Raw genomic sequence first — 27,208 nt, forward strand, 5'->3', positions numbered from 1 at the left:
TATATAATATGCACAGGCATGGGGTATCCTCTTCTCCTTTCAAACCGGAATAGGTGTGACAAGGCGTAGTGGAGAAGATCAAGCTGAACGCCAGCAAGTAGCCACAATGTAGCCCGGTCGCTTGCATTCTCATCGAGATATACATCACTCACCCCCTTCCCGTATATTTTTCTTGCCTGCGGATCTGCCACGGCATTGAGAACCTCACTCTGCCTCACGGTATCTTCCCTCATATGTGATAGGCTGGGCCACCCCAGACTCTAGGAGACTCATCAATCCATTCTATATAAATTTGGATTCATGAGGATTTCTGCGGTTGGATGACAGAGATGGGAGTGGACAAGTAGGTTATGCGGGATTGCTTTGCTTGCATGGCTTTTGCTATTACGTGGTCGAACAGTTTAGCAAGGACCGGGAGGGGAAGGAATATTTATCATGATGTTGGAGGAGTTCTCGTGTTGGGAGCGCAGGATTCAAAGTGATTTTGTGGAGTGGCTTTACTCTAACTCATCAGCGGCTTCAATTGAATTTCCAGCGTGGGCCATTGAGTTTTTGACTATAAACTGGCATGCCTCTTCTCATATTCTACTTTTCCTTTGTTGTGTTGTTCGCCCTACCTAGCTATTTCTTCCCGTTTCTCAATTGGGGCATCGGCATCGGAAGCTGGGTGGTTGGTTATCGGGCCGATTTTTGTAAGGTAAACAACCTTGGAATACCAAAGCTTATCAGCGTTCGGCATTCAATTTTGCCACCACGATCATTGATGGACTTCTTGGAAATACAGAAAACATATTCATGAGCGATGTCGTAGAGATAGTACAGAGAATATATATCACGCGATGATTGAGGCATAAGGAGGGCGAGGGCTCTCTAGCAGAATCAGTACTAGCAAGGTGAATGGACAAAACAAAACAATAATATACTGGACAAAAGATAACCCATTACGGAGTACACATTCCCTGCATGCTAAAAATTCCAAAGCTGATCTGAAACAGTAGACAGGTAAGCCAAAACCGAACCGGTCCCTGAAGGACAGGACTTGCGTGCGACGCGCATGCCAAACATGTGTCATCGTGGAGCGAAGAGAGGCTTCAATCGCTTCCTTCATATGCTTTCTTCAACGCCTCAATGTCAAACTTAACGCTCTTGAGCATCACATCAGTGACCCTCTTTGCCTTGGCCTTGTCAGAATCCCCCATCAACTCCAACAAGCATCTCGGCACAATCTGCCACGAGACACCAAATCTATCAGTGAGCCAACCACACTGCGACTCCTTTCCACCATCCGCCACCAACGCGGCCCACAGGCGGTCAACCTCGTCCTGATCGTCGCAAATAGTGAAAAGGGACGCGGCCGGGGAAAGGGTGTAATAAGTACCGCCATTCAGGAGGGATATCTCTTGTCCGTCGAGAATGAATGTGACCAGGGTATCATTGCTGTTCACTATGCGAGAGTTTTTAAAGAGGGAAACATAAAACTCGGCGGCCTTGATGGCGTCCTTTTCGAACCAGAGGCATGTGTGGATTTTGTGCGAGGGAACGGCAAAAGTTGGGGATTCCATGATGATTGGGGGACGTTTTGTTTTTCTTGGCTTTAGGTGGATGGACACAATTGATTAAGTTTGATCGCGAGATGTTGAGATTTCAGCGTGCTCAGAGGGTTCCTGTGGAGGGTCAGCGAACGAGGTACGGAGTTAACAAACTGGTGAGAAAGCTGCTTTTATGTCCCAACCAAGCGGCCTAATTTCGCTCCGCATCACGCTGACATACTGCATCTGGTTGTGACTCATTGCATTGACCCTTGAACGATCCTCGAATGTTTGAAGGGGCGGGGTGAACGTCGACAATGCTCAAATAATGGTGAAGGTTGGGCGTAGCTTGCGAGGAACAAGAAACCGCCAAGTCGACGATACGAGCTCCTTTCAGGCAGCAATCACGTGGCGTTCAGGCCATTGGCCGGGGGCTCTAACGGGTTTACCTCGAATCTCCATGAAAACCAGCAGGAGGAAAGGATTTCGCGATCAGATATCGGGGTTCGGCTCAGTGATGACCAGGGCAAGTCTTATTTTCTTCTCCAAAATGTGCGGCGGCTTTTGTCCTCGACGACTAGTTCCATCGCTACTCTGCGAAGTTGAATCCGCGAGTGGAATGCTAGAATGGCCTGAATGAACACAACCTCCTTTTCTTTTCTCTTCCGTAGTCCTACGCGACAGCACATTGAATGCAAATTCAGCCCCATAGCAAGCAGTTGATTTCCAAGGGATGCTCCGACATATCTCCATCATTTAACACAGTCCGGAGTTTTGAGCAAGGGGCCAGCTCAAAAATTTGCCATGCGGGTTGCTCATCCCAGCTTGCCTGCTGAATATTTTTCCGGGCGGAACGATTCAGACAGCTGGAGCCCGGTCGTCGTCCAGGAACAAAAGAGTATATTTCTGCAAGAAAATATCGGCTTCTTTTGGGCATTGCCGGGTACTATTTCAGGTAACTACTACGCAGCGTAGTAGTTGTTGAAGCTGGAATCTGGATTTGGCTGAAAACTTCGCAACATGTGAGACAGGCATGAAACGAAATGGAGCCGTGGATTCGGGCCGGAGTGCAAGACATACAGGATGCAGGGGGGAAAGGATCCGTTCGAAAGCCCAACAAGAAGCCCCCAAAGAGTCCAAGCCCTGGCGAACAGCGCCTGGAAGCCGCTAGACTGACGCCTAACTATTGGCGGTGTCCGGGCAACTGCAGCCCCAAAGCCAAGCTTACGTCACTGCCGGCTGGGGTAGACCCCGGACACAATTTAGCTGCCAATCAGGATACTTAAGCACTTTAGGTGGCTTTGGGATCACGGCCTAACACGAGCTAGGGGAGCACAATGGGCCCACAGTGGGAGCAGAGAACATCAGGAGCTCGGTCATTCCTTTGGCTTCGTGGAGCATTTTGAAGCACTGAAAGAGAGGAGACGAATTGTAAATCATTGAAAAGTAGTAGCAATGTTATATCTCTTCAGTTGCAAATGCTGCCTTTCCTTCTTCTCTTCCCTGCAACCTGAGTAATGATGCTCAGGGCGGTGGCTGAGGTTGTTGTCGCTTGTCGTCAACCCCGTCTTTTCCTTCCTTTCGGTCTTGTTTCCCTGAATTCTCTCCTTTTAAATATCCAGCAATGACCTGGATTCGAAGATGGGTCGTCACCCTCGCTTGCTCCTTTGTTTTCCTATTCATTCTCCTCGACGTAAATCAGCTCTCAACTAGCCTCGACTCGTCCTCCTTCCCGCGCCCAACCGCGACTCGACAACAGCAAGTTATCCGCGATTGGTACAAACGGCATGTCATAAAACACCCTGTGACGTCTATGGTACCTCTTCCAACATCCAAACCCATGTCGATTCCAAAAATCCAATTCGAGTTTGGATCCGAGAATCCAGATTCCAAGACGATTAGAGAAGTTCGCCGGGACGCAGTAAAACGGGCCTTCCTCCATTCATGGAAGGGATATAAGAAATATGCATGGTTGAAGGATGAGCTTTCACCCGTCGATGGTGGAGGGAGAAATCCCTATGGTGGATGGGGCGCAACTCTGGTTGATACTCTGGATACGTTGTGGCTCATGGGTTTAGAGAAGGAGTTTAAGGAAGCTGTCGCGGCAGTTAAGCACATCGACTTCTCATCCAGCGACACATCGTTGCTGAATGTTTTTGAAACAAATATTCGGTATCTGGGGGGATTTTTAGCAGCCCACGATCTCACAAAGGGGGCTTATCCGATACTTCTGCAAAAGGCTGTGGAAGTGGGCGATCTACTTTATGTGGCATTCGATACCCCGAACCGAATGCCTGTCCTCCGCTGGTACTGGCATGGAGCGAGGGACGGTTATCACCAGGAAGCAAGCATGTTGACTGTTCTTGCTGAATTCGGATCATTATCGCTGGAATTCACGCGATTATCGCAGATTACTGGGGACCCCAAGTACTATGATGCTATCCAACGAATCACTACTATTCTTCAGGAACACCAGTTTAACACAAAGGTCCCTGGACTATGGCCGGTATCAGTCGACGCAAGAACTCCCTCGTTTGAGAGGGATCGTAGGTTTACCTTTGGCGGCATGGCAGATTCTCTATACGAGTACCTACCGAAAGTACGAAGCTACTACAGATACAAATTGGTCTGTCCGCGATATTTGAGCTAACAATGCGCATGGAATTAGGAATATCTCTTACTCGGTGGCCGAAACCAGCAGTACAAAGATATGTACGAAAAGGCCCTCGAAGTGGCGAAGAAACATATTTTCTTCCGGCCCATGACCAAAGACAGTGACGATATCCTGATCTCCGGAACTGCATTTATTGCAGGGACAACGAGGGTCACACTCAGGCCGCAAGGCCAACACCTAACTTGCTTTGTAGGGGGCATGGTTGCCCTTGCTGCTAAGGTATTCAGCCGCCCTGAGGAGCTGGATATCGCCAGAAAACTCACGGAAGGTTGTATCTGGGCATACAAAGCCACTCCCAGCGGGGTAATGCCGGAGACGTTCGAGGTAGTTCCTTGCGAAGACTCGAGGGATTGCAAGTGGAGGCCGGAGTCCTGGTTCATTGGTGAAATCCATGAAGGGGCTTCAGACAGTGACTATGAGCGCATGGGCCGTGAGCAGGGTAAGGTTGCTGGCTTTTCCGCAATCATCCATGGCGGATATTCTCTAAGGTATAGTATACTTTCTCTACTTTTTCTATTCCTAAGAATGTAAACGATCTTTTCCGTTTCTTTCTTTCTTTCTTTCTTTCTTCTTCTTTTGTTTCCTTTTAACTAACCCAACACCAAAAAATCGCGCACACGCAAATCAGGCCTGAGGCCATCGAATCCGTCTTCATCCTCTACCGCATCACCGGCGACAAAACCCTCCAAGACAAAGGGTGGGAAATGTTCTTCGCCATCGAGAAGCATGCGAAGACAGAGTTCGCCTACGGTGGCCTGGATGATGTCGCGTCACCGAATCCGACGATTACGAATAGAATGGAATCGTTCTGGACCGGGGAAACACTGAAGTATTTTTATCTTCTTTTTAGCGAGCCGGATCTCGCGAGCTTGGATAAGTACGTTTTTAACACGGAGGCGCATCCTTTGCTGATGGGGTGGTGAGCTTAGTTATTATTTGTTTGGGGAGAGCTAGAGAGAGTGAGTGTATGTCTGTATGTGTGTGGTTCTATATTCATAATGCGAAGCATGCACATAGAAAAGGGTTGAAAAGATAGATAAATGGGATGTACTGTATGTACAGTACATTGATTGCACATGGGTTGGGCGCGGTGCTCTCTTTTTTTCCCATTTATAGAATTGTTTTCCTTTAGCTTTGTAGTATTATGGATTGCAGGAATAAAGGGGTAAAAGGTTTTTTTTTCTTTTCTGGCATTTTCGTGATTGTGCATCTTTTGTTTGGCCTCCATGCCCAAAGCAGCAGCCATGACAGCAGCAACAAGTATTTTTCGTTCCTTGCATGATTTTGCTTATCAGCATATTTGTGTTCTCTCAAGATCATCGCCATAGAAAGTAACAGGGCAGAGGCATATTACTCTGAGCATTTCAAAAACATAAGCCATTATTTCACGCTGCCGTGTCTTGACCCACCCCATAGGGTTGAGGATTTTGGTACTTTGACCAAGCTATCTCTGCGGTAGCTGCCATTTCCAACTATGCAACAGTTAATGAAAAACGGCAAGTCTCGAATAATAACGGGAAATAGGATAATAGCCCGAAAAAAGGGACCGTGGAAATATTACAACCAGCTCGTACTGACGTGAGCACTTAGTACGCGATATTGAATCCCACCCACCGGGCTGGGTGCCGAAATACAATTATTTATTACACATCGCAAGGGCAAATAGGTGAACAACGTCGGGGCTACACAACCTTTTCATCCCCCATATTAGGGACATGTACAGTACATCTTACACTTCCTTTGCCGCATCTTCTCGCACTGTCTCCGCTGGCTGTTTCAATACCAGCCAGTGTCCACGACGTTCCAAATAACGTGTAATACCCGGCCCCTTGGGCGCAAATTTCTGTTTCACCGAAGATATAATGCTGCTCGAAACGGTCGGCTTCCCACTTGCTGTGGCTAAGTTGCTCACCTGCTTTTAAACATGACCCCATCGAAAAATCGGAGAGGCTTGGAATCCGAATAATGCACCAGGCGAAAGGTGGGAATTTTGAGCGACATGGACACGGGCCGGGGTGCATGGGGCAAGGGTAGGGCTCCGAGGGTATCCCAGAGCCACCGAACAAAGGAAGGCTCTATTTTTAGTGCGTGGCCAGCTACCCGATGCCGAAAATTCAATCATGACGACGGTAGTATAAGATTCATGGGCCGTGGAAGCGGGACGGGAGCCTGCACAGCAACAATGCGCATGCTGGGAGACTAGTGATGGGAAAACCAACAAGTCGCAAAATGGGTTTCCTGCATTGGTCACACTCCTGATTTTGGGTGTTGCCGTCAGCGAGTGGCTTCGTGGGTGACCAAAAAATACAATCTTCGCCGATGGCCCTTGACACCGGGCACGCTTGTGGTAGCACCAGAAAAGCGCCTCCCCTGTAAGCAACAGGAGCTGTTCAAAATCTTCCTGTTGGTCCCCTCGGGTGGTTTATCTGCACCCAAATTTGGAGTCCAGTTCCCGCTGATAATATGTCTAAATAAAAAGATCACATTCGTACACGGGGAATGTCCCAAATGAACACCGCCCTACCCAATTCTCTCGGTGGCAGTGGCACCATCCAAAATTCCCAAGGCGTTGATGTTATTCGGTTGGTCGAAGAGTGGTTTGCCGTGTCGCCAGGCACTCGTTTAACATGATGTATGGATGGATCTTCGTTGATGCTTGTCAAGTCCATCCCAAGTTCTCAGAATGTAACAATAACAGGTTGGCTTTCCTCGTATGATTATTGGCCCATAGAACATAAAGGGCTGATTCACGTTTCTCACCGTCAACAAATAACAACCTATTGAAGAATCAGGAAACGAATAACGTACCCGCAGCAGTTAAAGCCATCCAGATGCAAGATAATAGATAAAAGGTTAACAGCACCAACGTATCCTGTTCGGCCACCATCAAAAATACAGTAGATTTGCCCCGTCAATCAGGATCCATACACTTTCTCTGGGCAGAACACAGTAATCCATGCCCAGCATGAATTGCTGTTCGTGGCCAACTTGTTGGTAGATCAACAGAGGAGTCTCAGCGAAGATTCATGGATAAGTTTTCTCCGCCTTACTCGCAAACTTGTACAGTACAAGCGCTCAGGCCTCAAACTATGAAATTAACCTTGGAGACCACTTGTGCGAGCCCTCCTGGGAACGATGCAAATGTGACATAGTGTCAAATGAATGGGGTATTTCGGTGCTAAAGAGTAATCCGCCCCCTCCAATGGAAGTAGTTTGCATAAGTAAAATTGGTGGTCCCGTCTCTTTAGGGGTATTAAGTTGGCTGTAACATTATTTGGATAATTAAGCTGTTGCTGAGTACAGTACGCTTTCAAGCCAACTAAGGCTATCCGGCATCCGCCCAGGGAAGCCTCTTGGATCGGCTCGAGCATTGTTTCCCGGGAATGTAGTGACACAAAGCGAACTGTCAAACACACCACCCTTTCGAATTACTGTTAACACCTTGTCAAAGCAAGTGTTTTCTATTAGCTGCATGTGGCTAATGTAGGTATGGTGAAAGAAGGAAGGGAGGAATGTCGGGGAGCATTTGGCCGTTGCTGATGTCAAGACCGACGTTGCTCTCCGGCGGAATGTAAATTGCCTATAACTTGATAGTTTGCTATATAAAGAAATGAGCTTTGCTCAAAGAGCGATAGGATAGTTGAGGATTCTACTTCGAGAGGTCAGTGAGCGCCCACAGCTAGCAACCAAAGCCATATTTAAATCACCATACCGAATTACTCCACACGGAATCGCTGCCTGCGTCGTCGGCTAGAATCTGATGCCCTAGGTGAGAGAAGGTGTTGATAGGAGAAGGATATAGATAGCAAGAACTGATTTATTTCCTGGATTTCTTATTATGATCAGCTTCTGAAGATTGGTATTTTTATAGAGTATAAGAGATCTTGATGGCTTCAATGTTTTAAAAGGTCAGGACAACATATTCAATATTAAAAAAAAAAAAAAAAAAAAAAAAAAAAAACCGATCTCAATATTTGAGCTGAATTATCGATTTGAGATTAGTCTACTACAGTGGCCAATCATCTTGTAGCTGGCCGAGATAAGGAAATGACGTAGTTGGCATCCTCAACAACGCCCAATGATCTCGACAACACGACACTTTTGAACGTATGCTCGACCAGCATCCCGTCCTGACGCACTCCTCTTCTGCGGCCATACCATATGTTGTCCTATTCCAATGGAGAGTTTCGATAATGTAGTGCGGCCTCTTAAAACACTACTCGAAAGCGAGGAGCAGGGTTCAGCAGATGGAGCTATTCCCTCGGAGCCAGCACCTCGTAATATCGACATCAAAGACACCAAACAGAATGGCAACGGTGTGCCATTCGTGGAGAATTTAGCTAGCCGCGACCCTTCTCACAATGTACCAATGTTTGACGAGGATACGGAGGGTGGAGATGAGGAGCCAAATGTCGCGAATTCATTCGAACGGACTTCTTCCCCTTCGACCGGCGCCCAGCGAAGTCGGTATTTTCTCGATGGGAAAGTAGGAGATGATTGGGTCTCCAGAATGCACAAGTTCTCGTTATATGAAACTTCAACGCGGTATTACATGGTGGGCATGGATCTGTTGGAGCAACGGTTCCGGATCCTGAAGATCGAGCGCACTTCTGCGGTGGATGATCTCAATATCTCAGAAGACGATACTGTTTATACCAAAAGCGAAATGAATCATCTTCTTGATGCAGTTGATGATGGAAACAAAAGCTCTGGTGGCTTAAAGCTTAGATGTAGTTCCTGGGGCCTCCTGGGTTTCATTAGGTTCACTGGGCCATACTACATGATTTTGGTAACCAGGAGAAGTCAAGTTGCAATGATTGGCGGGCATTATATCTACCAGATTGACGGCACGGAACTTATACCACTAACATCTACAACATCAGCCCGAACAAAATCTGAAAAAAGTGCCGAGGAGGCAAGGTTCATAACTATTATGAGTAATGTCGATTTAACACGATCCTTCTACTTCAGTTACTCTTACAACATCACCCGCACTCTACAGCGAAATATTTCCTATGAACGACAGAGACTTCAGAAAGGGCCTTCTGATGGTCGCAACGTTGACCATAATACAATGTTTGTGTGGAATTATTATATGTTGGAGCCTGTGGTCTCCCTTTTAAAGAATGCATTTGATTGGTGTCTCCCAATCATACATGGATATGTTGATCAGTCGATGATATGCGTATATGGAAGGCTGGTATATGTGACAATTATTGCCCGGCGGTCTAGGTTTTTTGCAGGAGCACGCTTTCTAAAGCGTGGCGCGAACGATCTTGGTTACGTCGCAAACGATGTTGAAACCGAACAGATTGTGTCGGAAATGTTGACCACCTCCTTCCACTCCCCCGGACCGAAACTTTATGCAAATCCCCAATACACTTCTTATGTGCAACACCGTGGGAGTATCCCTTTGCACTGGACGCAGGATAGCACTGGTGTCAGCCCGAAGCCCGATATTGAGTTGAGTCTTGTTGACCCGTTCTATTCAGCTGCTGCTCTTCATTTCAACAACCTCTTCGAGCGATATGGCGCACCTGTGTACGTCCTGAACCTTATCAAAGCCAGGGAGAGAGTTGCGCGGGAATCCAAACTACTTACGGAATTTACAAATGCCATTACTTATTTAAATCAATTTCTTCCCGAAGATAAAAAAATTCTGTACAAGGCTTGGGACATGAGTCGTGCATCAAAGAGTCGTGACCAAGATGTGATCGGCACCTTAGAGGACATTGCTGAGGACATTATACCAGAGACAGGGTTCTTCCGGAACGGCGATGATATTGAATCTGGGTTGCGATTGCAAAATGGCGTTGCAAGAACAAATTGCATCGACTGCCTCGACCGAACAAATGCTGCCCAGTTTGTCATTGGGAAACGAGCACTTGGATATCAACTCCATGCTTTAGGGATTATCGACGGGACATCCGTTCAGTATGACACTGATGCTATGAACTTGTTCACAGCCATGTGGCATCATCATGGAGATACAATAGCTGTTCAATACGGCGGATCTCACCTTGTGAACACTATGGCAACTTATAGAAAAATCAATCAATGGACAGGTCATTCCAGGGATATGGTTGAAAGCGTTAAACGATATTACAACAATTCCTTTCTCGATGCGCAGCGCCAGGAGGCATACAACTTATTCCTAGGGAACTACATATTCTCCCAGAGCCAGCCCATGCTATGGGAACTCGCCACAGATTATTATCTCCATCATTCACATCCACGAGTGCGGTCGAACAAGTGTAATTATATTGACTGGTTCAACCCGGAGTACTTGAAGCCTCAAGAAACATCCTGGGCCGTGACTCAACAAGATGTAGAGAAGCCCCAGGTCGACAACTACGATGACTACTGGCTGGAATACTACCGCCCCTTGGCCATTTCCTCCTTCTCCAAAATTTTCTCTAATAAGATGAAATCAACAATACGTTATCTTCCTTTCCGATCGATCCAAGACCCTCAGTACGATCTAAGTCCATTTGTCGTACGAGTAATCAATGAACCCGATGGTCGTGAGAAGAAACCATCCCAGCGAAAAGGCGTGACTATCCAAGAACCATCAGACCTCCTAAGTGAAGATCCATGGTCCACGAGTTCACGCATCGATTCATCTGCCGTCTCCAGACCTATTCAGAACTGGCTTCAACAACCGCCATCTGCCGAGAATTACCCACCCCAGGCTAGCATAACGAAACTACCCCGTTTCGAATTTCCGGACGACGTAACAACCTACAATGCCAACCACTCACGTACTCCCAGTAAATCCCAACTCATCCAATGGAGCCTAGACGAGCTAGTGTACGAATCACTTCACCCATCAGTCTCGGCTGTGGAAGCAGAAGAGTACGAACGCTACATCAATCACCCTCTCAAAGTTCCCCTTGTAGTGACTTCAGAGGACACGTTGGCTGCCGCATCGCTGGCGGAGCGTGGATCAAATCTTGATCTCTTCGAGTACGCCAACAAATGCGCAGTGGACGATGCGAACTTAGACTTGTTAGCGGAGGATAATTTACCAGACTATCTTGAGTTTGTCAATGTGAATGAGGAAGGATTGACAGTTATAGCAGAGGACCATAATAAGAAGAGGTACAAACGTTATCGACAATGGTTGAGAGGGAAAAGCCTGTTCAAGCAGCGAGTGGATTCATGAAAACCCCCTTTATATGGCGGTTCATGGTAACGAACCAAGCCGCCTAAATTGTGCTGTGGTGTATATTTCTTTCGTGGTATATTTAATTGTTTAGTTTTCTGGATACGATAGCTTTTGGTTGCTAAGGTTTGGATTCTAGATGATATGGACGTTAGACTCCGCAGTTTACACTCATTGACATTATGACAGCCGAAAATTTGAGACTAATAATGTGCAACTTGGCGTTGGGAGGGTTTAAAGATTAAAGGTCATATGTAGTTGTTTTCTTTTGAAATGGTCCTTGTTAACCCCTATTGGGCATCGAAACACTCATTACCAATTAACAATTCACGCAACCTGTCATCTCCCTGAACCAACTTCCCAAATTCGCGATCTACATCTATAGTTTCTTCCTCCCTTCCCCCCTGGTCTCCATCCCGTCCTCCTGTTCCATTACCTCCCTCCTCTGCAGCCGCAACCACATTCTCCTCGATCGCAATCCTTAAAACTGCAACTACAACCTTAAGCGCACACTGTAACTGCAACAAAACAACCGTCTGTCCGCCGCCACCACCACTATCGCCATCACCACTGGCACTTATACCTATATCTACCAAATCATCAGCAATATGCAACCAACACGCACATAACCCGCCTAGCAGCTCTGCCCTCCACCTCCAAACCCTCGGCCACGCGTTCAACACGAGTGCTCTCGCCGCTTCAGCTGCCGCAGCAAGAAGTGGAGGGAATGCTGTCCCAAACGGGTTTGACAATGCGGCCGAAATCGTCGGAACAAGATCTTGCAGATGCTTGGTGGTGTGGATGCCTAGTTCCGAGAGGGCCGGTGGGAGCTGGGAGAGAAGGAGGGCCGAGAGGCGGGGATATGGATAGGAGGATATGGACGTGTTTTCTATAGGACGAGGGTTGCTGGTGTGATGGTAAGAGTGAAGGATGCCGTGGCGAAGAAGGCGAGTAAGGGATTCCAGACGCTTTTGGGAATCGGGGTCGTGCTTCATTTTAGTTTGGTACGGCCTCAGTAGCGTTGGTGCAGATGGAACTTTGGGTGAAGAGAAGCGGGTGCGGATGACGGCAAAAAGTGCTGGGTAGGCATATTGAAGAAGGTGGATAGATTCGGCCTCAGGAGTGATCGTAGGAATGGAAAGGAGGCAAGGGTAAAGGGCTTCTTGGAACACAGAATCCAGGTTTGTGCGCTGGAGTACGTCAGAGTTTGACTGCTCAAGCGGGGATAGGAATTTCAAGAGAAGCTCGCAGCCCTTCGCCTTGAAAGAGAGGTTTTCATCATCTATCAGGGATAGGATTGCGGGGACGAGGAGAGGGAATTGTGATTCAAGTGAGAACTTGTCGGATGGCTAATAAAAATGGATTCTCCAAGTTAGTACTTTATCTCCATTGAACTGTAGAAACATATCTCTTGTTACAGTGAGCTCTCAGTCAATATCTTGGTTGGTGCCCGGGTTAATAGTTATAGAAACGGTGGATATCATCATACCGAATATCTTTCAATAACCCAAGAAAGCACCGTAATAATATACACATATCTAAACTTCCACGGCTTGGACTCTGGGTCAAAAATACTAGGGTCAAATCTGGGCTGTGGAATAGGGTGGACATTCTTCCTTCCTGCGGCTGTCACCGCGGGCGTTTTCGTCTTCGAAAACAGTGGTTTCACTTTCTTTCTCAGAATATTTTCCAGAACAGCAGTCAGCTCCTCCTCTCTCCTATTTGAGCGAAGAAACGACTCATAATTTTGAAGAATAGTTGAGGCATCATCAAACGCCTGCTCCGTTGTCCAAGGATCCAGCCTACAAGTGAAAGCGGCTATGGAGGTGATGACATCAATTCCATCGTCACTTTCAAGATTGCTGATAGGACTGATCGAATCGAGAAGTGCTAAGACTGAAACCCCAACACTCGACCTTAGTCGACTGAGCTTGTATGTTTCCGGCTGGGACGGCTTTGTGTCTGCTCATCAGATATTAGCAAGACACGTTCCCCTCTCAGACAAGGATGACATGAACTCACCATCGACAAGTTGCGCGTTCTCCCAAGAGCTAGTGAAATCTTCAGTCGGTAGAACAACATTGGCAGTCCAGAAAATGAGGAATCTTGCTGCCTCTAGGTCTTCCCTTTGCAGAGTGCCAGACTGTTTGGTAGCCCTCAACACAGCTTCCACAAGGAGAAGATCTTCGCATTGCTAGCAGAATATTATGAGCAATTACGGCATATAGGACGTGTGCTCTAAGTGCATTGATAACTTCGAGCATACCTTTAAGGTGGTACCAGAAGGTGAGCTTGCACTAATTTCAGCCCATAAGTCTCGTAGGCGAATATCAGACTTGATCTGAGACGTATCAATTTGATACGTAGCTCCGTCATCAACCTCCTGTAGGCTCTTGGAAGCTACAGCGCGATACTGGTACATAAATGTGAGTAATCGTCGAAGGGGACGTCAAGATAGGACTATGCCAGCAATTAGGGTATAGGTTATTAGAGTCAAAAAAAAAAAAAAAAAAAAAAGTGTGAAAAGCACGGGATGTGGTACAGCACATGCAATCTACACAGTACAATAGTTGAGACGTTTAGTTCTAACTCATTATGATGTTGTGGAAGCTTTGTCATCAACGTCGGATCCAGAACCAGGATGCGGCAAACAACCATAGGCCAACAGTAAATATGAGAACCAAATACTCCGTATATTCGTTAATTGTGTTCATATTATCTACTTCTGAGTGTCCATTATTTGCTACTTAATCCTAATTCATCTTTCCTTCTAAGAATTTCATTTATTGCAGCCTCCTTGCTTGTTTCTTCTGGGTTGCGAAGCTGCCATTCGATAACCATATCCAGGGCCCTAGTCATCCAAGGTCCCGTCTTCACGCTGAGAGCGTTGATGATGTCTCGTCCATTGATAGGTGTGCGCAGGGAGCACACGTCGAGAAGATTGCTCTCTTCAATGTACGAAAGCAATTTCCCATAGCTGTAAAATACTAATCACAGGAAACGCACCATTAGCTTTGGTCATATGTAATATGTGGTGATAACCTTGCGAAAGACTCACCTTGATCTGCTTCTTGCCTCTGCATAACTTCAAGGAGTATAGCAAGTACGAAACATAATCGCCAGTCATGAGACAGACTGCGGATGAACTGTCCCATTTTCACACGCATCTCAGCAGGAGTATCGGCGATTTCGTTCTTGAGAAAAGACGATTTGACATCCCAGATCATCCGATAGTTCTTGGAGGCTGCAGAGATAATACCAGCAGCCCTGTTATCTGCACGGAGGCTATCTCTAGCCACGGTTGTAGCGCGTGGCACTAGAGGATTTGAGGATTTGGACGGCTTTGGATCTGCAACAATGGTCCACGGGGCAAGCGCAGCAAGAAACCAAGCAAAATATCTTTCGTTTTCATTGCGGATAAGGATATCTCGGACATGGTTTCGCGTCTTCTGCGACTCGGTTATATTTCCAGTCGACTTGCTTAACAGAAGCGCGAGGGCATTGTAACCCCTTTCCCAGTGTGATATATCAACTCCGGCATTATCTTGATGGTTGGCAAAAATAGTGTCGTATAGGCCTAGTCGGTTGATTCTTTGCAGAGCGGTTAAAGGATTGGGTCCTATATAGGTGGTGAATTAACTGCATGTAAAATAACATAGGATAACCGTTTGAGAATCATACCTCGTAAGGTTTTCTCTATCTCTACACCAATCCTTTCTTGGGTAATTTTTGCTTTTAGAGCAACTTTAATATCCTCAATTTTCATAGCCTCTTCTGTGTCGCTGTCGATAGTGTAACCCAATCTGCTTGCGAAGCGTATCAACCGTAGAACTCGGAGTGGATCATCTTTAAAAGTTTGGCAGGGAGCCAACGGTGTACGTATGATTTTATTTTCCATATCCTGTAATCCCCTGCCTGTAAAATCTTCAATCGTGTCCGTATGAATATTGTAAAATAATGCATTCACAGTAGCATCCCGACGAAGCGCATCCTCTTCTGGGGTACCTATTTCGACCTGGGGATTGCGGCTATCGTCAGAATACGTTTCCTTGCGCAAATTTACCAAATCAATATCCAGGCCAAATATTTTTGTAGTGGCAGTTTCAAGGTGTTTTGATTTTTCAGGATTCTTCTCAATCTTATGAATTTTGATGAAATCGATGATAGATGGGTTCCCAGAATGGCACGCCTTGTATTTTTCGAGGTTTCCGGGCATATCCAGGTACTCTTTCAACCCCTCCCCGAATCTTTCCCCCGTCATGCAGTTTATTGCTACATCGATGTCATGACTATCAACCCCGAGAAGTTTGTCCCGCACCCATCCTCCAGCAAACCGTAGAACTAGTGGGTCGGCCGCTGTTGGCACTGAAGCGGGATCTTGGTTGCCCCGTTGCTGGATGAACTCCGCCGCATCTAGTAGACATAATCGCAAAGTTTGCTCGACGGGCGTAAGTGTTATTCGGGGGACGGCCGGTGGGACCATATTCCTCTCTTCAGACATGACTTTCTGGGTCGCCTGATTTGTAAAAATCCCTAAAATCCGTCTTCGCTTGGTAGGTGGTTCTTGTGGGGGGAATGGACTTTTCTCTCGAAATGGCATAGGACGCCAGAGTGATTGTGTGACACAAAGTAATTTTTTGAAAAGGCCTATAGAGGTGGTTCCCCTCCGGGTTATAAATGGTCGATTATGGCCAACCGCACGGGAATTGGTTGCGGAATGAGTCAATCCTGCATGGTGGGAAGCGGAATGGGCTCGCTGAAGGAATGCCTGAGCAAAACGAGAAGTCATCTGGCAATGCGCTGGTCAACGAGCACATAGGGCCCGGTCATGATGACTAGTATTATAGTTACTAGTAAGTATTTCTGGGAGATAGAATAGTGAGTTTTGTGGAGAGGCTTTTCCCCAAATTTTCCAAAGTTTTGTTGTAGCTGGATGCGAAAGTTCTGCAGGGTTTAGTCGTGATATTTATATGGTGATCAAAGGCTTTTTCGGTCTTGCGCTTTTCCGCATCTCCAGCACTGTTCATTGTATTTTTAACCAAACGACAACAGCGACAACCCTTCGTTCAACAGCACCCACAGTATTTATATATAGAATCCTACAAGCCCTATTTATTCCCACTACTACTACACATGCTCACATCTGCCGGCCAAAATCGCTATTTTATTACTAGATAAAGTCCCCGAAGTGTCCATGACATCACCGGACGATGTTACTCCAGTCAAACCTCCGCCATCCTTCTCTCCTGGAGCTGCACTCAACGTGTCTAAAGCTAGATATCCAGAGAAGATTAAGACCACCCAGCCGGTGATCTCTTCGCTATCTGAGTCGGCCCTGGCCGATTCTCTGGAACGGCGCTCGTCCCATTCCTCCGGACGATCATCCAGAACCGCATCTCCCAATGGGAGGCTACCGCACTCCGCCTCGCATCTATCCCGCTCAAACGCTCTTTCGCCTCTGGGGTTCCAAATCGATACTACAGATGACATTCGTTCGCTGATAATCCGAGCGTTCTCTCCCGTAGTAGGCGTATATGCCTCACCAGACACGGATGCTCTCGTTCAACGAAAGGGTTTCAAAAATGGATTCCACGAACTAATACGACCATTTGGAGAAACAGTTGCAGGAAAGATAGTTATACGTGATAGCGGCGGCTCCAGCCGTTCTTGGGAGGATTTCGGGGTTCGTTTTGTCGATTTGGATGCGAGAAAAAAGACAGCAGAGACCAGCCACACGGAGGCTGTTCCGTCGCTCGTCCAGATAGAACAAGTGCTTGACAGGCATGTTCATTCAATTGACGACCCATTAGCGAGTTGGGCTCGGAGTAGCGACAGTGGACATGGCCGTTTACCCCTAGCTTCTCCAATCTATAAACTATTCCTTAGACGCCTTCTCTCCCCGACGTACACCTCGCCTCACGAAACGTTTATGCATCCCGTTGCTTGTGTTATTGCCATAAGTTCGCATACCCCTACGCCTCTTGAATCGCTACGTCAACTATATGCACATACGAGCCAGGGCGATAAGCGGCCACCCCAGTGGGTATATCCCGAATATCTGAGGTACTACGTCCTCGTCCATGACGAAGACAAGGACGACATCACACAATCAACAGCTTTGTTTGATCAAATGAAAAGGCATTTTGGCCTTCACTGCCATCTTCTACGGCTGCGTAGCAACCAATGTGTCATAACAGATGATGATAGCACACAAATTCCCTCCTGTGAATGGCTTACTCCTTCGGAGGACATTTCCGAGCTGGGTGAGCAAGGTATGTATATTTCCCCTCTCCAAGACTGGGATATAATTGCTAAAATCGTTCTAGAATCTCTGATTGATCTTGAAACCGAAGGAGGCACATATCTTTTTGAATCAGACGTCACCGCTATCAAAGCATTCATTCGAGAAATGGTTGCTCAATCGGTGATCCCTCATATGGAAAATCGAGTAGCTCTCTGGAACGAACAAGTGGCCTCCCGAAGGCGAGGCTTGAGTGGTCGATTTATGTCCATGTCAAGGCGTTGGGCCGGTTTCGGAGCAAACACAAGATCGTCAGGTGGTTCTTATGGTTCGGGATCAGGTTCTAATTACGATTCCCTTCAAGGGTTCTACAAACCAGATACGCCTGAAGCAATATTACGGAAGTTGGGAGACTTTGCATTCATGCTCCGTGACTGGAAACTTGCATCATCAACCTATGATCTTGTGAAAGGAGACTATGGACATGATAAAGCATGGAGATACCAGGCGGGAGCGCATGAAATGTGCGCTGTGAGCACACTGCTAAATCCTATGGCATCAACTGCTAAAACAAAACTGGAAGCTATCGACCAGCTTTTGGATACTGCTAGCTACTCGTATCTTACAAGGTGCTCCGACGCACAAAATGCTTTGCGTACCCTCGTCCTAGGCGTGGAGCTCTTGAAATCTCGTGGAGGATCTGCCTCTGATGCTGCCGCAAAATGGGCTATACGGATCCTAGATATGGGTCTTGTGGGTGACACCGGTCGAATTCTTGTCTCCGAGAGAGTGTCTGCATGCTATGCGTCTAAAACTGGATCTGGTGCCGCAAAATGGGGAATACGCCGAAGGAAAGCCGCAATGTGGGCCGTTCTTGCTACCGAGTCATGGCTGAAGCAAGGAAAACCAAACCTCGCATGTATTTGCCTCGAAGAATCCGACCGTCTGTACAGCGACGTATTGGATGAAGGAAAGGCGCTTCTACCAGAAATGCAACAATTTATTGACAATCTACGGAATACCGTGCAGATCGAATATCTTGGATCGCAAGGGATTGGCAGCGAAAGCAAGATATCGAGCGCGATAGAATTTGTCACGGAGGAGACGAGTGAGAAGCTCGATAATCACATCCGCCGGAAATCGTTGATGGGAGGTGTAAATCCGCTGGAGGCTACGCCTGTTACCGTTACCCGGTTAAAATCAGACGACAAACGTCATTCAATTGATGATTTCGAATGATTTTGCGATGACCTGGTCTAAGCAAATAGATGGATGGACTATCGGGATGCAGGAGTAATGCCAAAATTTTAGGTTGCCTATAGAGCGGTAATCTTTTTTGTCGACCAGGTGTTCCAATGCGTTCCGAGGCTAATATTCATTGCATCTACTAGATCTTGCCAAGGGCGATTGAAATAAGCCAGGTATCAGAATATGATATTCTCGTTCTTGAATATAAATTCCTTCAGCGAATGTATCTAGATTTTTCTAAGCAAGTTCAGGCGCGGATTTAATATGGAGATCTAATTGGCCATTAGATAAATCAAATGCTAATCTCAAAGGAAATAAACAACAAAACTCACGATGAGTGAAGTTTTTGCAAAGAAATAAAAACCGATGTCATCTTATTAGGGACATGGTGCCTCATACAAACTGAGTGTCCCAGCGCTGCGGGTGGATCCCAAAGCCTGGGTGCATCCTGACGTCATTGTAAATTACCTTGCCAAAGAGATGCCAAAATCGACAGCATCGCCAAAGGATTTGTGCATTTGGGTGTTTCGGCTGTGTAAACCCTTTTTAAGTGGTTCTGAGTTATAAAAGGGGGTTTTCGAGGTTGATAGATGCGTGCGAGAAGTGAGAACATTGTGTCTCTGGAGTGCTCTTTGAGCTTCTTGCGGTGGAAAAGGTACTAGAAGCGCATATCTACTAGGGCCTACCGTTGCGAGTACTTTATTTTAATTATATAGTGTTTTGATAAAGTATACAAGTAGATATAGAGATATCAATACATAATGTAGTCTAGGATAGAAACGGGCGTACAGTTGAACGTGGTTAATAAAAAGTTGAACATTTATGGTTGATTTTTCGGGCCGGAATAACCTTCGGCATGGTTTTGACCATGTCAACCCTGTCCATTAAAACTACAACACACTAGCCATTCACATACATATCTCACGCATCTTCAAATGCATCAGACACAGTGATTTTTGTAAGCAGCGGGGCTGGGACTAGCTGCTTATATCACAAGAGGTCCTTAAGACTCTATAAGGATTAAGCTATAGAAGGTAATATGATGATATATTGAAGAAAATTTAAATTCAATAATTAAATATTGATATGACCAGTTAACATCTGATAATTAGTAGTTAACTTGCATAATCAATATCTTACAACTCTGCTCTGCATTTGTATAGCTTCTAACAATTCTTCTGCATAATCTCCACTCTGTGCATCATTCTTACAACTACTTATGAACATAAAGATATGTTTAAATTTCTTGCTTTTTGTGAGGGGTGATGACAGTGTGAAGAGTGAATAGTAGAAGATAGTATATAGTGTAGTGGAAGATAATAATAATTATAGTAGTAGTATAGTTGAAGTTGTAATTGTAGTTGTAGTTGTAGTTGTAGTTGTAGTTGTAGCTAATCGCTGAAGAGGAAAAGAAAGAGAAAGAAGATGTGCGAAATACATGTATCCATATATATATACATATAGAAATAGTGGTAGCGAGAGTATAATGGAAAGAGGTAAGAATAGACGAAGATATAAACAAAGATAATATAATAATAAGGAAATAATAAACGAGTGCATTACAAAAAGGAATTAAAAGCTTTCTAAAGTTTGTTAACTTTTACTGAAAATTCATCAAGAATTTCTCAAATATCATATAATCACTGACAGATCTGATCTGAAAGGACATTGTATTTTAATGAATTGATGAAGTGGATGCAGTGTTCAAGAAGCTGAAGCACATGTTCACAAGTACTTCAATGCTGTAATCATTCAACTCAAACAAGCATACAATTTTCAAAACAGATACCTCAAATTATATAGTAAGCAGATCATTAATGCAATATAATAATGAAGATGTTTTGTGATTCTGTGCCTTCATTTTGAAAAAAATGTCACTCACTGAATGGAACTATAAGATCTACAACAAGGAGCTTCTAGCGATCATACAATGCTTTAAAGAATGTGTAAGAGATGGGCTACAAGAGTAATTACAAGAGTAGTGTGAAGTACGCACAAAGGATATTAAGAAGGTAGCAATCTCTATTGTTCAAAGCTAATCGCTGATCTCCTAAAATCCACGGATATCAGCGAGCATTATATAGATAATATTGCCATCGCCACGTATCTATCGCCACGTATCTATTTCCTAATATAGATATCTCCGTTGCGCCTATTACAGAATGGGAGTCTGAATTCATGAGTGTTGAGAAGTTTGAAATCATCACTGATCATAAGAATATAGAATACTTCACAACCATTCATAAGCTTACTGAGAGGTATATGCATTGATCATTGTTTCTCAGCTATTTTTCATTCACAATCTGTTATCAATCAGAAATAGAAAACACTTTTATGAATGTTCTATTCTGCTGAGAACAAGATATACTATTTGGTGATCTGGATGACAAATGGAAACACTGAGAGCATCAGTTAATTAATCTCACAATCATAAAAGATCTCATGCAATCAGATGAACCCTATATACATGTTAATCAATTTTGAGTATAAAACCCTTTATTTAAAAAGCAATAAAAACAAGCAGTAGAAGTGAATGAACCTTGGCAACAAGTTGCTGAAGCTGTATAAAACAAGGCACTTCGATTCCCCACAAGCGTATACTCAAGAACGGATATTTCAACATATTTGATTGATGATGATGAATGTCTATACTTCTAAGATAAATGATGAGTCTCTGATTCAGAACTTTTATGAACATTCTAATCATTGTCAATCAACTTAGCGAGACTGTAATACTGTAGCTCTGTGACAAGATAGATGCTGAAGTAGTTGCAGATGCTTTTGTTCAGAGCTCATTCTATTGTATACATAGTCTGCTTTCATTCATTGTATCAGATAAAAACAGTCAATTCATCAGCACACTCTGAATCTGTGTATATCAGCTGCTAAGAATCAAACAATAATTGTCAACAGTGTATCACTCAGAGACTGATGAAGTCACAGAGAAAATGATATAAACAATGAAAAACATTTTCTGTAAATTCTGCAATTACACATAAAACAATTGAAGCCATCTGCTATCACATGCTGAGATTGTGATTAATAGTTGAAATTCTATTATAACAAATATAAACTCATTCTTTTTTCTGCATAAATACAATTTAGAAGTTTTGAACTTCTCTGAAAATTTCTGAAAAACCACATACATCTGCAGTTTCATACAAGCAGTAGAAAACATTGTGAGCAAGTTTAAAAAAGTCTGTGAATAGACAAAAGCTTTTATGATCAGTATTTAGTAAAATTATAAAAATCAAATGAATATTAAAAGAAGTTCTACAATCTGATATCATGTAAAAAATAAAATCTGTTTAGATTTCAAGAACATAAGAATGAACCACCTTTCACATATATTAGATTACCACCACATCAAATATACTGTGATGAAGATGCTGAGCACACATAATTATTGACTTGACATCTCATCTGACATTCATAATGTCTTTCATACAAACCTGCTCCGACCCGCAGCTGAGGATCCATTCCCCTCACAAAGAATCTTCAACTGACAGCCACCTATCATCATAGAAGAAAATAACAAATTTGAATGAGATATTGAAGCAATTCTTGATGATAGAACTAACTATCACCACTGTGAATACCTTGTCAAATGAGTAGAATACAATCACTCAACCTGGGAATCTGTGTCTGCCGTGGAGGACACTGCCGCTCTCAACGCCTATGAGTCATTGCTCACCCTGGTAAAAGGGGATAATATGATGAGTTAGCATTTATTAATGATTAACTTATGCAATCAACCTCTTCTGCCTCATACTCTGCACCCGCATAGTTCCTCACACTCTACGCCTGTGTAGTTCCTCACACTCCGCACCTGCATAGTTGCTCACACTCTGTGCTCATGTAGTTCCTTACACTCCGCACTTGCATAGTTTCTCATGCTCCACACTCACATAGTTCCTCACACTCTGCATTTGTGTAGTTTCTCACACTTCACATTCATGTAATTCTAACAATTCTTTTACATAACTTTCAATGCTTTTTTGCTCTGTATTTTACTGTGAAACAGCTTCTGATATTCTTTTACTTTGATTTTCTTTTTATAAAAACCCTCTTCATACAATCTTTTCTTCTGATCTTTTTTCTTTTTCTTTTCTTAATCAATTCATAATCTGTATTTAGAATAGTGCTAGATCATTAATCGATGTACGTCTGTTATAAAAATATATAATAATAAATTGATCAGTATTAATAAAAGCTCTTTAGTTTTTGATTAAGATAAAAGAAATATGAATTTTTAAGCAAAAATTTTCTGTTTTATTAACTCAGAGTTAAAACAGAAAAAATACTCTATTTTTTCAAACTTTATTTTTTTTTTTTTTATAAAAAGTTTGCCAAAGTCTCTGTTTAAATTAAATCTCTTCTCAGTTTAAGATTATATTTCTGAAATATTAAAAGCTTTCAATATTAAATGAATTCTCTTTCATTCAAATTGAAACACTTTATTCTACTGAATAGCTTTCAATAAGTTGAATATTGAGTTTTTAAAAAAATGAGTATGCAAATGAAAAATCAACAGAATAAACCTGCACTTTTTTCCTTTATAATAGATTATATATATATAAATATATATATAAACTACTTGCAGAGATCAAGCTATCTTTCAAACACTGAAATTTCCACTTTTATCTTATGTTTTTATCAACAGGGGGGTTATTTGAAGGGATTCGATGAGGGATTCAAGGGATGATGGATTTGAATTGATGGGGTATGCACTAGTCAATTGTGCCGAGGTATTTTTTTGTTACTTGGCAGGCACATGTGGCTGGGAGGTACTCAGAGGGGACTTGGCACGGATGCGTTGGAACACGAAAATTGATCAGAGTTTTCTCAAACAGAGAAACAAGAATAACTCAAGCAACTGCAGATCAAACTGAACAAGATTTTAATAGATTATCAATATAAAATAGATCTATCTCTAATCAAAATCTGAGTTGATTTGACTCAGTATTGATGGAGTAATTTGATGAAATGTTGAAAATCCGCCCAAGCGGATGCCAAAACAGTATTTATCAAATATCTCTGTCAAAACTTTATCAAATCTTTTCAAATTTGCAGCAGTTACTGATGGAGGTAGCAGGAATCGATTGAGGGTACTCGCGTTGTCTAATTCGAAGAATTGGGCTCGTTCAAGGTTTTGCTCGTAATCTTGTTATAAGTAACAACAGTTCATTCAAGATTTAAATTGGTAATTGAATCTATATATCACTAATATATGCAAAAAACCTGTTCTAAGAAGCTATAATTCATGACAAACTATGATAATATTCAAATTGAGAGAGATTGGCTGTGGTGAAAACTGCAGAGTTATTGTATAAACTGTAAATAATCAGCATTCTTACAGCTTATGCTTGATATATGCTGGAATAATGATTGGAATATCGCAGAAATATATGAATTTTTAGAAAGTATGGTTTGAAAGATAATTTTTTTTTTATATGTGAGAGAACTTAAATATAAAGAGAAGATATGTTGTAGAAAATAATATATATTCTTATTTACATAATAATAAAAATCCTCTGACTGAACAACAAATATAATACCTACATGACAATGATAAATCTATTGTTACTATTGAGATCACATTGATCTTATACTGATCATATGTCACAATTACTTGCACCCTTGTCTACAATGTTTGCTTGTGATCATGGCTATGATTATGATGCTATATCTCTCTAATCATCACATGTCTAGCTTATGTAAATACACTGCAAAAACTGAACATAGTTTTCAAAAACAGAAGTAGAACTGAACATAATTTTTAAAAAAGTTCTGCTTTAAATCATGTCATTGCTTAGTACTAGCGTGAAAAATTGAGCATGGTTTATTTTTCAGACCCACTTTTTTAAAACCATGTTCATGTTTGAATAAACCACGTTCAACTGTAATCTGTAATCTGAGTGTGAATTTTTAGTGAGAAGTGTTTATTTTTCAGACCCACTTTTTTTAATAAACCACGTTCAACTGTAACCGGAATCAAACCGCTTAATAAGCAGATAGGAACCTCAAACCTTCTTGGCAATAACCCTAACCTCTTCAGCGTTTTGAACCCGATTGCAGTGCTACTGGGCATGCAACACTACAACTTTCCGGAGGAAGTTGGGACGCCATTTAACGAATGTCCTGAAATGTACGGGAATCAGGATTGTGCTTTAAAATAACAAGGTGTACGGAGAAGGCAGGTAGTGAAAGGGCCACTAGCTGTTTCCAGCACCGCCAACAGTCCCAATACAAACCATTATGAATGAGCTTCTGGCGTACATCCTTGCAAATGAGGAGTCTTTCCGAAGGTCAGATTTTGATTTGCCGTAGCACTGCCGTTGGGCCAGGTGTTCTATAAACTGACAAATTGACATACAGAGCTCGACTTCCTTCTCTCTACTCAGACTTCTCCACCCAGCGGCATACCAATCCAGACGGATATGCGACAAACGCCGCTGCATGGCAGCGAGCACTAGCTCATGCAGCTCTTGCCGGCGTCATACATTCGTCGTCGGGAAGCAGACACCATGGGGATGACGGGGTAGCCAAGAGTGATTTGCTCGTGTTGAGGACAGGCAACGCTCTTATGGCAGAGCTGGAGACGCAGGAATGGGGTCGCCCGGTGGCATTACAGAGTGCTATTGTATGTTATCGCGATACTTATATCCATTCATTGTGGGTGCTAGACTTGCTGCTTCTATGCCCTACCTTGCGGTTTGCCTGACTAACTGATTGATTCTCTGCCTTAATTCACAGGATGAAGCAATCCGACATAATTCCATGATACCTCTTGATATCTTTCAGACCAGTTCTGCAACGCCGTTCAAAACATCGTGGATACGCCTCCCTTCCCCTCCCACATTATCCCAAGTTATGGGTTGGGGTATGAAACAGTTAAGGGGTATTCTATCCGATTTCGAAGGTCATTCGAACGTATCAGGGAAGGTACAAGTTATGAACTTGGTTTTGGTAGATAATTTAAAGGTACTTATGAATAGAACCGCGTCCCTTGCCGTTCTGTTTAAACATATATACCTGGTCAAGCTCATCTTCTGTCTTTCTTTGAGTAACCCTCCTCTAATTCAAATTCGTGATATATATATATATATATCTAGGAAGTTGGGAAACGTGTCCTTGCAATAGCCTCAAAGTCCCACAAGTCAAATACCGACTGCATTTACTCGAAAGAGCTTTTCACAGAGCGGTTTGCAAAATTTGGTGGCGGGACCGTGTTATCAAGCTTGGATGTTGATGTCCTCCTGATATTCCTATCGAGAGATGAAAACGCAATTCTATATGACGGGGAGGTATGTAGTGTACCTCTATGGTATTTTTCATTCAGATCCGTAACTAAAGTATATTTAGACAATTAAATTTAAAGGCACCAAAAACAACATTAACACAATAACGCACGAAGATCGGACCATCGCGTCCTTGAAGACGCTAATCTCGAATTTAACCAGACAGGTCGCACACATTGAATCCAAAATTCAGGAATTATCACTAAGAGCGAAGGGTGCGGTGACTAACAAAAACAGAGTTGTCGCTCTATCTGCACTACGGGCAAAAAAGATGGCAGAAAACAATTTAAAACAGCGGACGGATACTTTACTGCAACTCGAAGAAGTTTATATGAAACTCGAGCAGGCCGCAGACCACATAGATATCGTGCGAGTAATGGAAGCCAGCGCGGTTGCTCTTCGATCAATAAATGGCCAAGTCGGTGGGGTGGAGAAAGTCGAAGACATCGTGGAAGAGCTGCGAGAGGAGATGGGTAAAGTCGACGAAGTTGGGAATGTCATCAATGGGGTTGGAGAAGCAGTTGACGAAGGCGAACTGGACGATATTCTTGCTGCAATGGAGAAGCAAGAACAAGAAGCGCATGATGCTAAAGAAGCAGAAGCAACGCGACGAAAACTGGCGGAGATTGAACGATTCGAGAAATCAGCGATTGAAGTTGAGGCGCAGCGTAAAAATGAGAAAGAGCAGGTGACGGCAGCGGATGACGACTCGGATCTTGAGGATAGTATTGGAAAATTTTCCCATATGTCTATTGAAGACAACTCAAAAGGTGAGAATACAAAGACAAAGATATCCGAACAGGTTACGGCAGAATAGGTACTCCTCAATCAATGGTATACTTTTGGACCGTGCCATATATAAAAGATGCGTATTCGCTACCCACAAAACGCCAACGCTAGAATGCCATTGTATATGGAAAGGAGAAATATGCATCAGGCTGCAGCGTCCTCTACAATTCTTAGTCTCTCAGGTTTCCATGCCTGCACTACTACCCTCCCCATTCATCTCATTTACAGCCCCGCCTATTGTTGTATTATTTTCCGGTTCAC

General features: G+C 43.7%; 7 protein-coding genes across 7 annotated transcripts; 4 read left to right on the forward strand and 3 right to left on the reverse strand.

Moving 5' to 3' along the window:
• Positions 1-1,091: 1,091 nt before the first annotated feature.
• Positions 1,092-1,562, reverse strand: HCAG_06504 (conserved hypothetical protein; the record flags this gene model as incomplete). The annotated part of the gene is made up of 1 exon (XM_001538849.1): positions 1,092-1,562. One exon carries the CDS (start codon positions 1,560-1,562, stop codon positions 1,092-1,094), a length of 471 nt encoding a protein of 156 aa, XP_001538899.1.
• Positions 1,563-3,153: 1,591 nt separating this feature from the next.
• HCAG_06505 (hypothetical protein) lies at positions 3,154-5,335 on the forward strand (the record flags this gene model as incomplete). Its single annotated transcript, XM_001538850.1, has 4 exons — positions 3,154-4,155; positions 4,198-4,691; positions 4,832-5,080; positions 5,266-5,335. 4 exons carry the CDS (start codon positions 3,154-3,156, stop codon positions 5,333-5,335), a joined length of 1,815 nt encoding a protein of 604 aa, XP_001538900.1.
• Positions 5,336-8,380: 3,045 nt separating this feature from the next.
• Positions 8,381-11,368, forward strand: HCAG_06506 (conserved hypothetical protein; the record flags this gene model as incomplete). The annotated part of the gene is made up of 2 exons (XM_001538851.1): positions 8,381-9,279; positions 9,436-11,368. The coding sequence occupies 2 exons, from the start codon at positions 8,381-8,383 to the stop codon at positions 11,366-11,368; spliced, it is 2,832 nt and encodes a 943-aa protein (XP_001538901.1).
• Positions 11,369-11,658: 290 nt separating this feature from the next.
• Positions 11,659-13,790, reverse strand: HCAG_06507 (predicted protein; the record flags this gene model as incomplete). The annotated part of the gene is made up of 5 exons (XM_001538852.1): positions 11,659-11,957; positions 11,994-12,717; positions 12,858-13,330; positions 13,391-13,562; positions 13,635-13,790. The coding sequence occupies 5 exons, from the start codon at positions 13,788-13,790 to the stop codon at positions 11,659-11,661; spliced, it is 1,824 nt and encodes a 607-aa protein (XP_001538902.1).
• Positions 13,791-14,104: 314 nt separating this feature from the next.
• On the reverse strand, positions 14,105-15,869 carry HCAG_06508 (predicted protein; the record flags this gene model as incomplete). Its single annotated transcript, XM_001538853.1, has 3 exons — positions 14,105-14,355; positions 14,427-14,987; positions 15,050-15,869. The coding sequence occupies 3 exons, from the start codon at positions 15,867-15,869 to the stop codon at positions 14,105-14,107; spliced, it is 1,632 nt and encodes a 543-aa protein (XP_001538903.1).
• Positions 15,870-16,132: 263 nt separating this feature from the next.
• On the forward strand, positions 16,133-18,848 carry HCAG_06509 (conserved hypothetical protein; the record flags this gene model as incomplete). The annotated part of the gene is made up of 3 exons (XM_001538854.1): positions 16,133-16,193; positions 16,543-17,640; positions 17,695-18,848. 3 exons carry the CDS (start codon positions 16,133-16,135, stop codon positions 18,846-18,848), a joined length of 2,313 nt encoding a protein of 770 aa, XP_001538904.1.
• Positions 18,849-25,115: 6,267 nt separating this feature from the next.
• Positions 25,116-26,975, forward strand: HCAG_06510 (predicted protein; the record flags this gene model as incomplete). Its single annotated transcript, XM_001538855.1, has 5 exons — positions 25,116-25,165; positions 25,236-25,500; positions 25,614-25,841; positions 25,973-26,164; positions 26,223-26,975. 5 exons carry the CDS (start codon positions 25,116-25,118, stop codon positions 26,973-26,975), a joined length of 1,488 nt encoding a protein of 495 aa, XP_001538905.1.
• Between the last annotated feature and the right edge of the window lie 233 nt (positions 26,976-27,208).

Source organism: Histoplasma capsulatum, genomic scaffold (assembly GCF_000149585.1).
Source record: "Histoplasma capsulatum NAm1 scaffold_6 genomic scaffold, whole genome shotgun sequence".
Classification (NCBI taxonomy): domain Eukaryota; kingdom Fungi; phylum Ascomycota; class Eurotiomycetes; order Onygenales; family Ajellomycetaceae; genus Histoplasma; species Histoplasma mississippiense.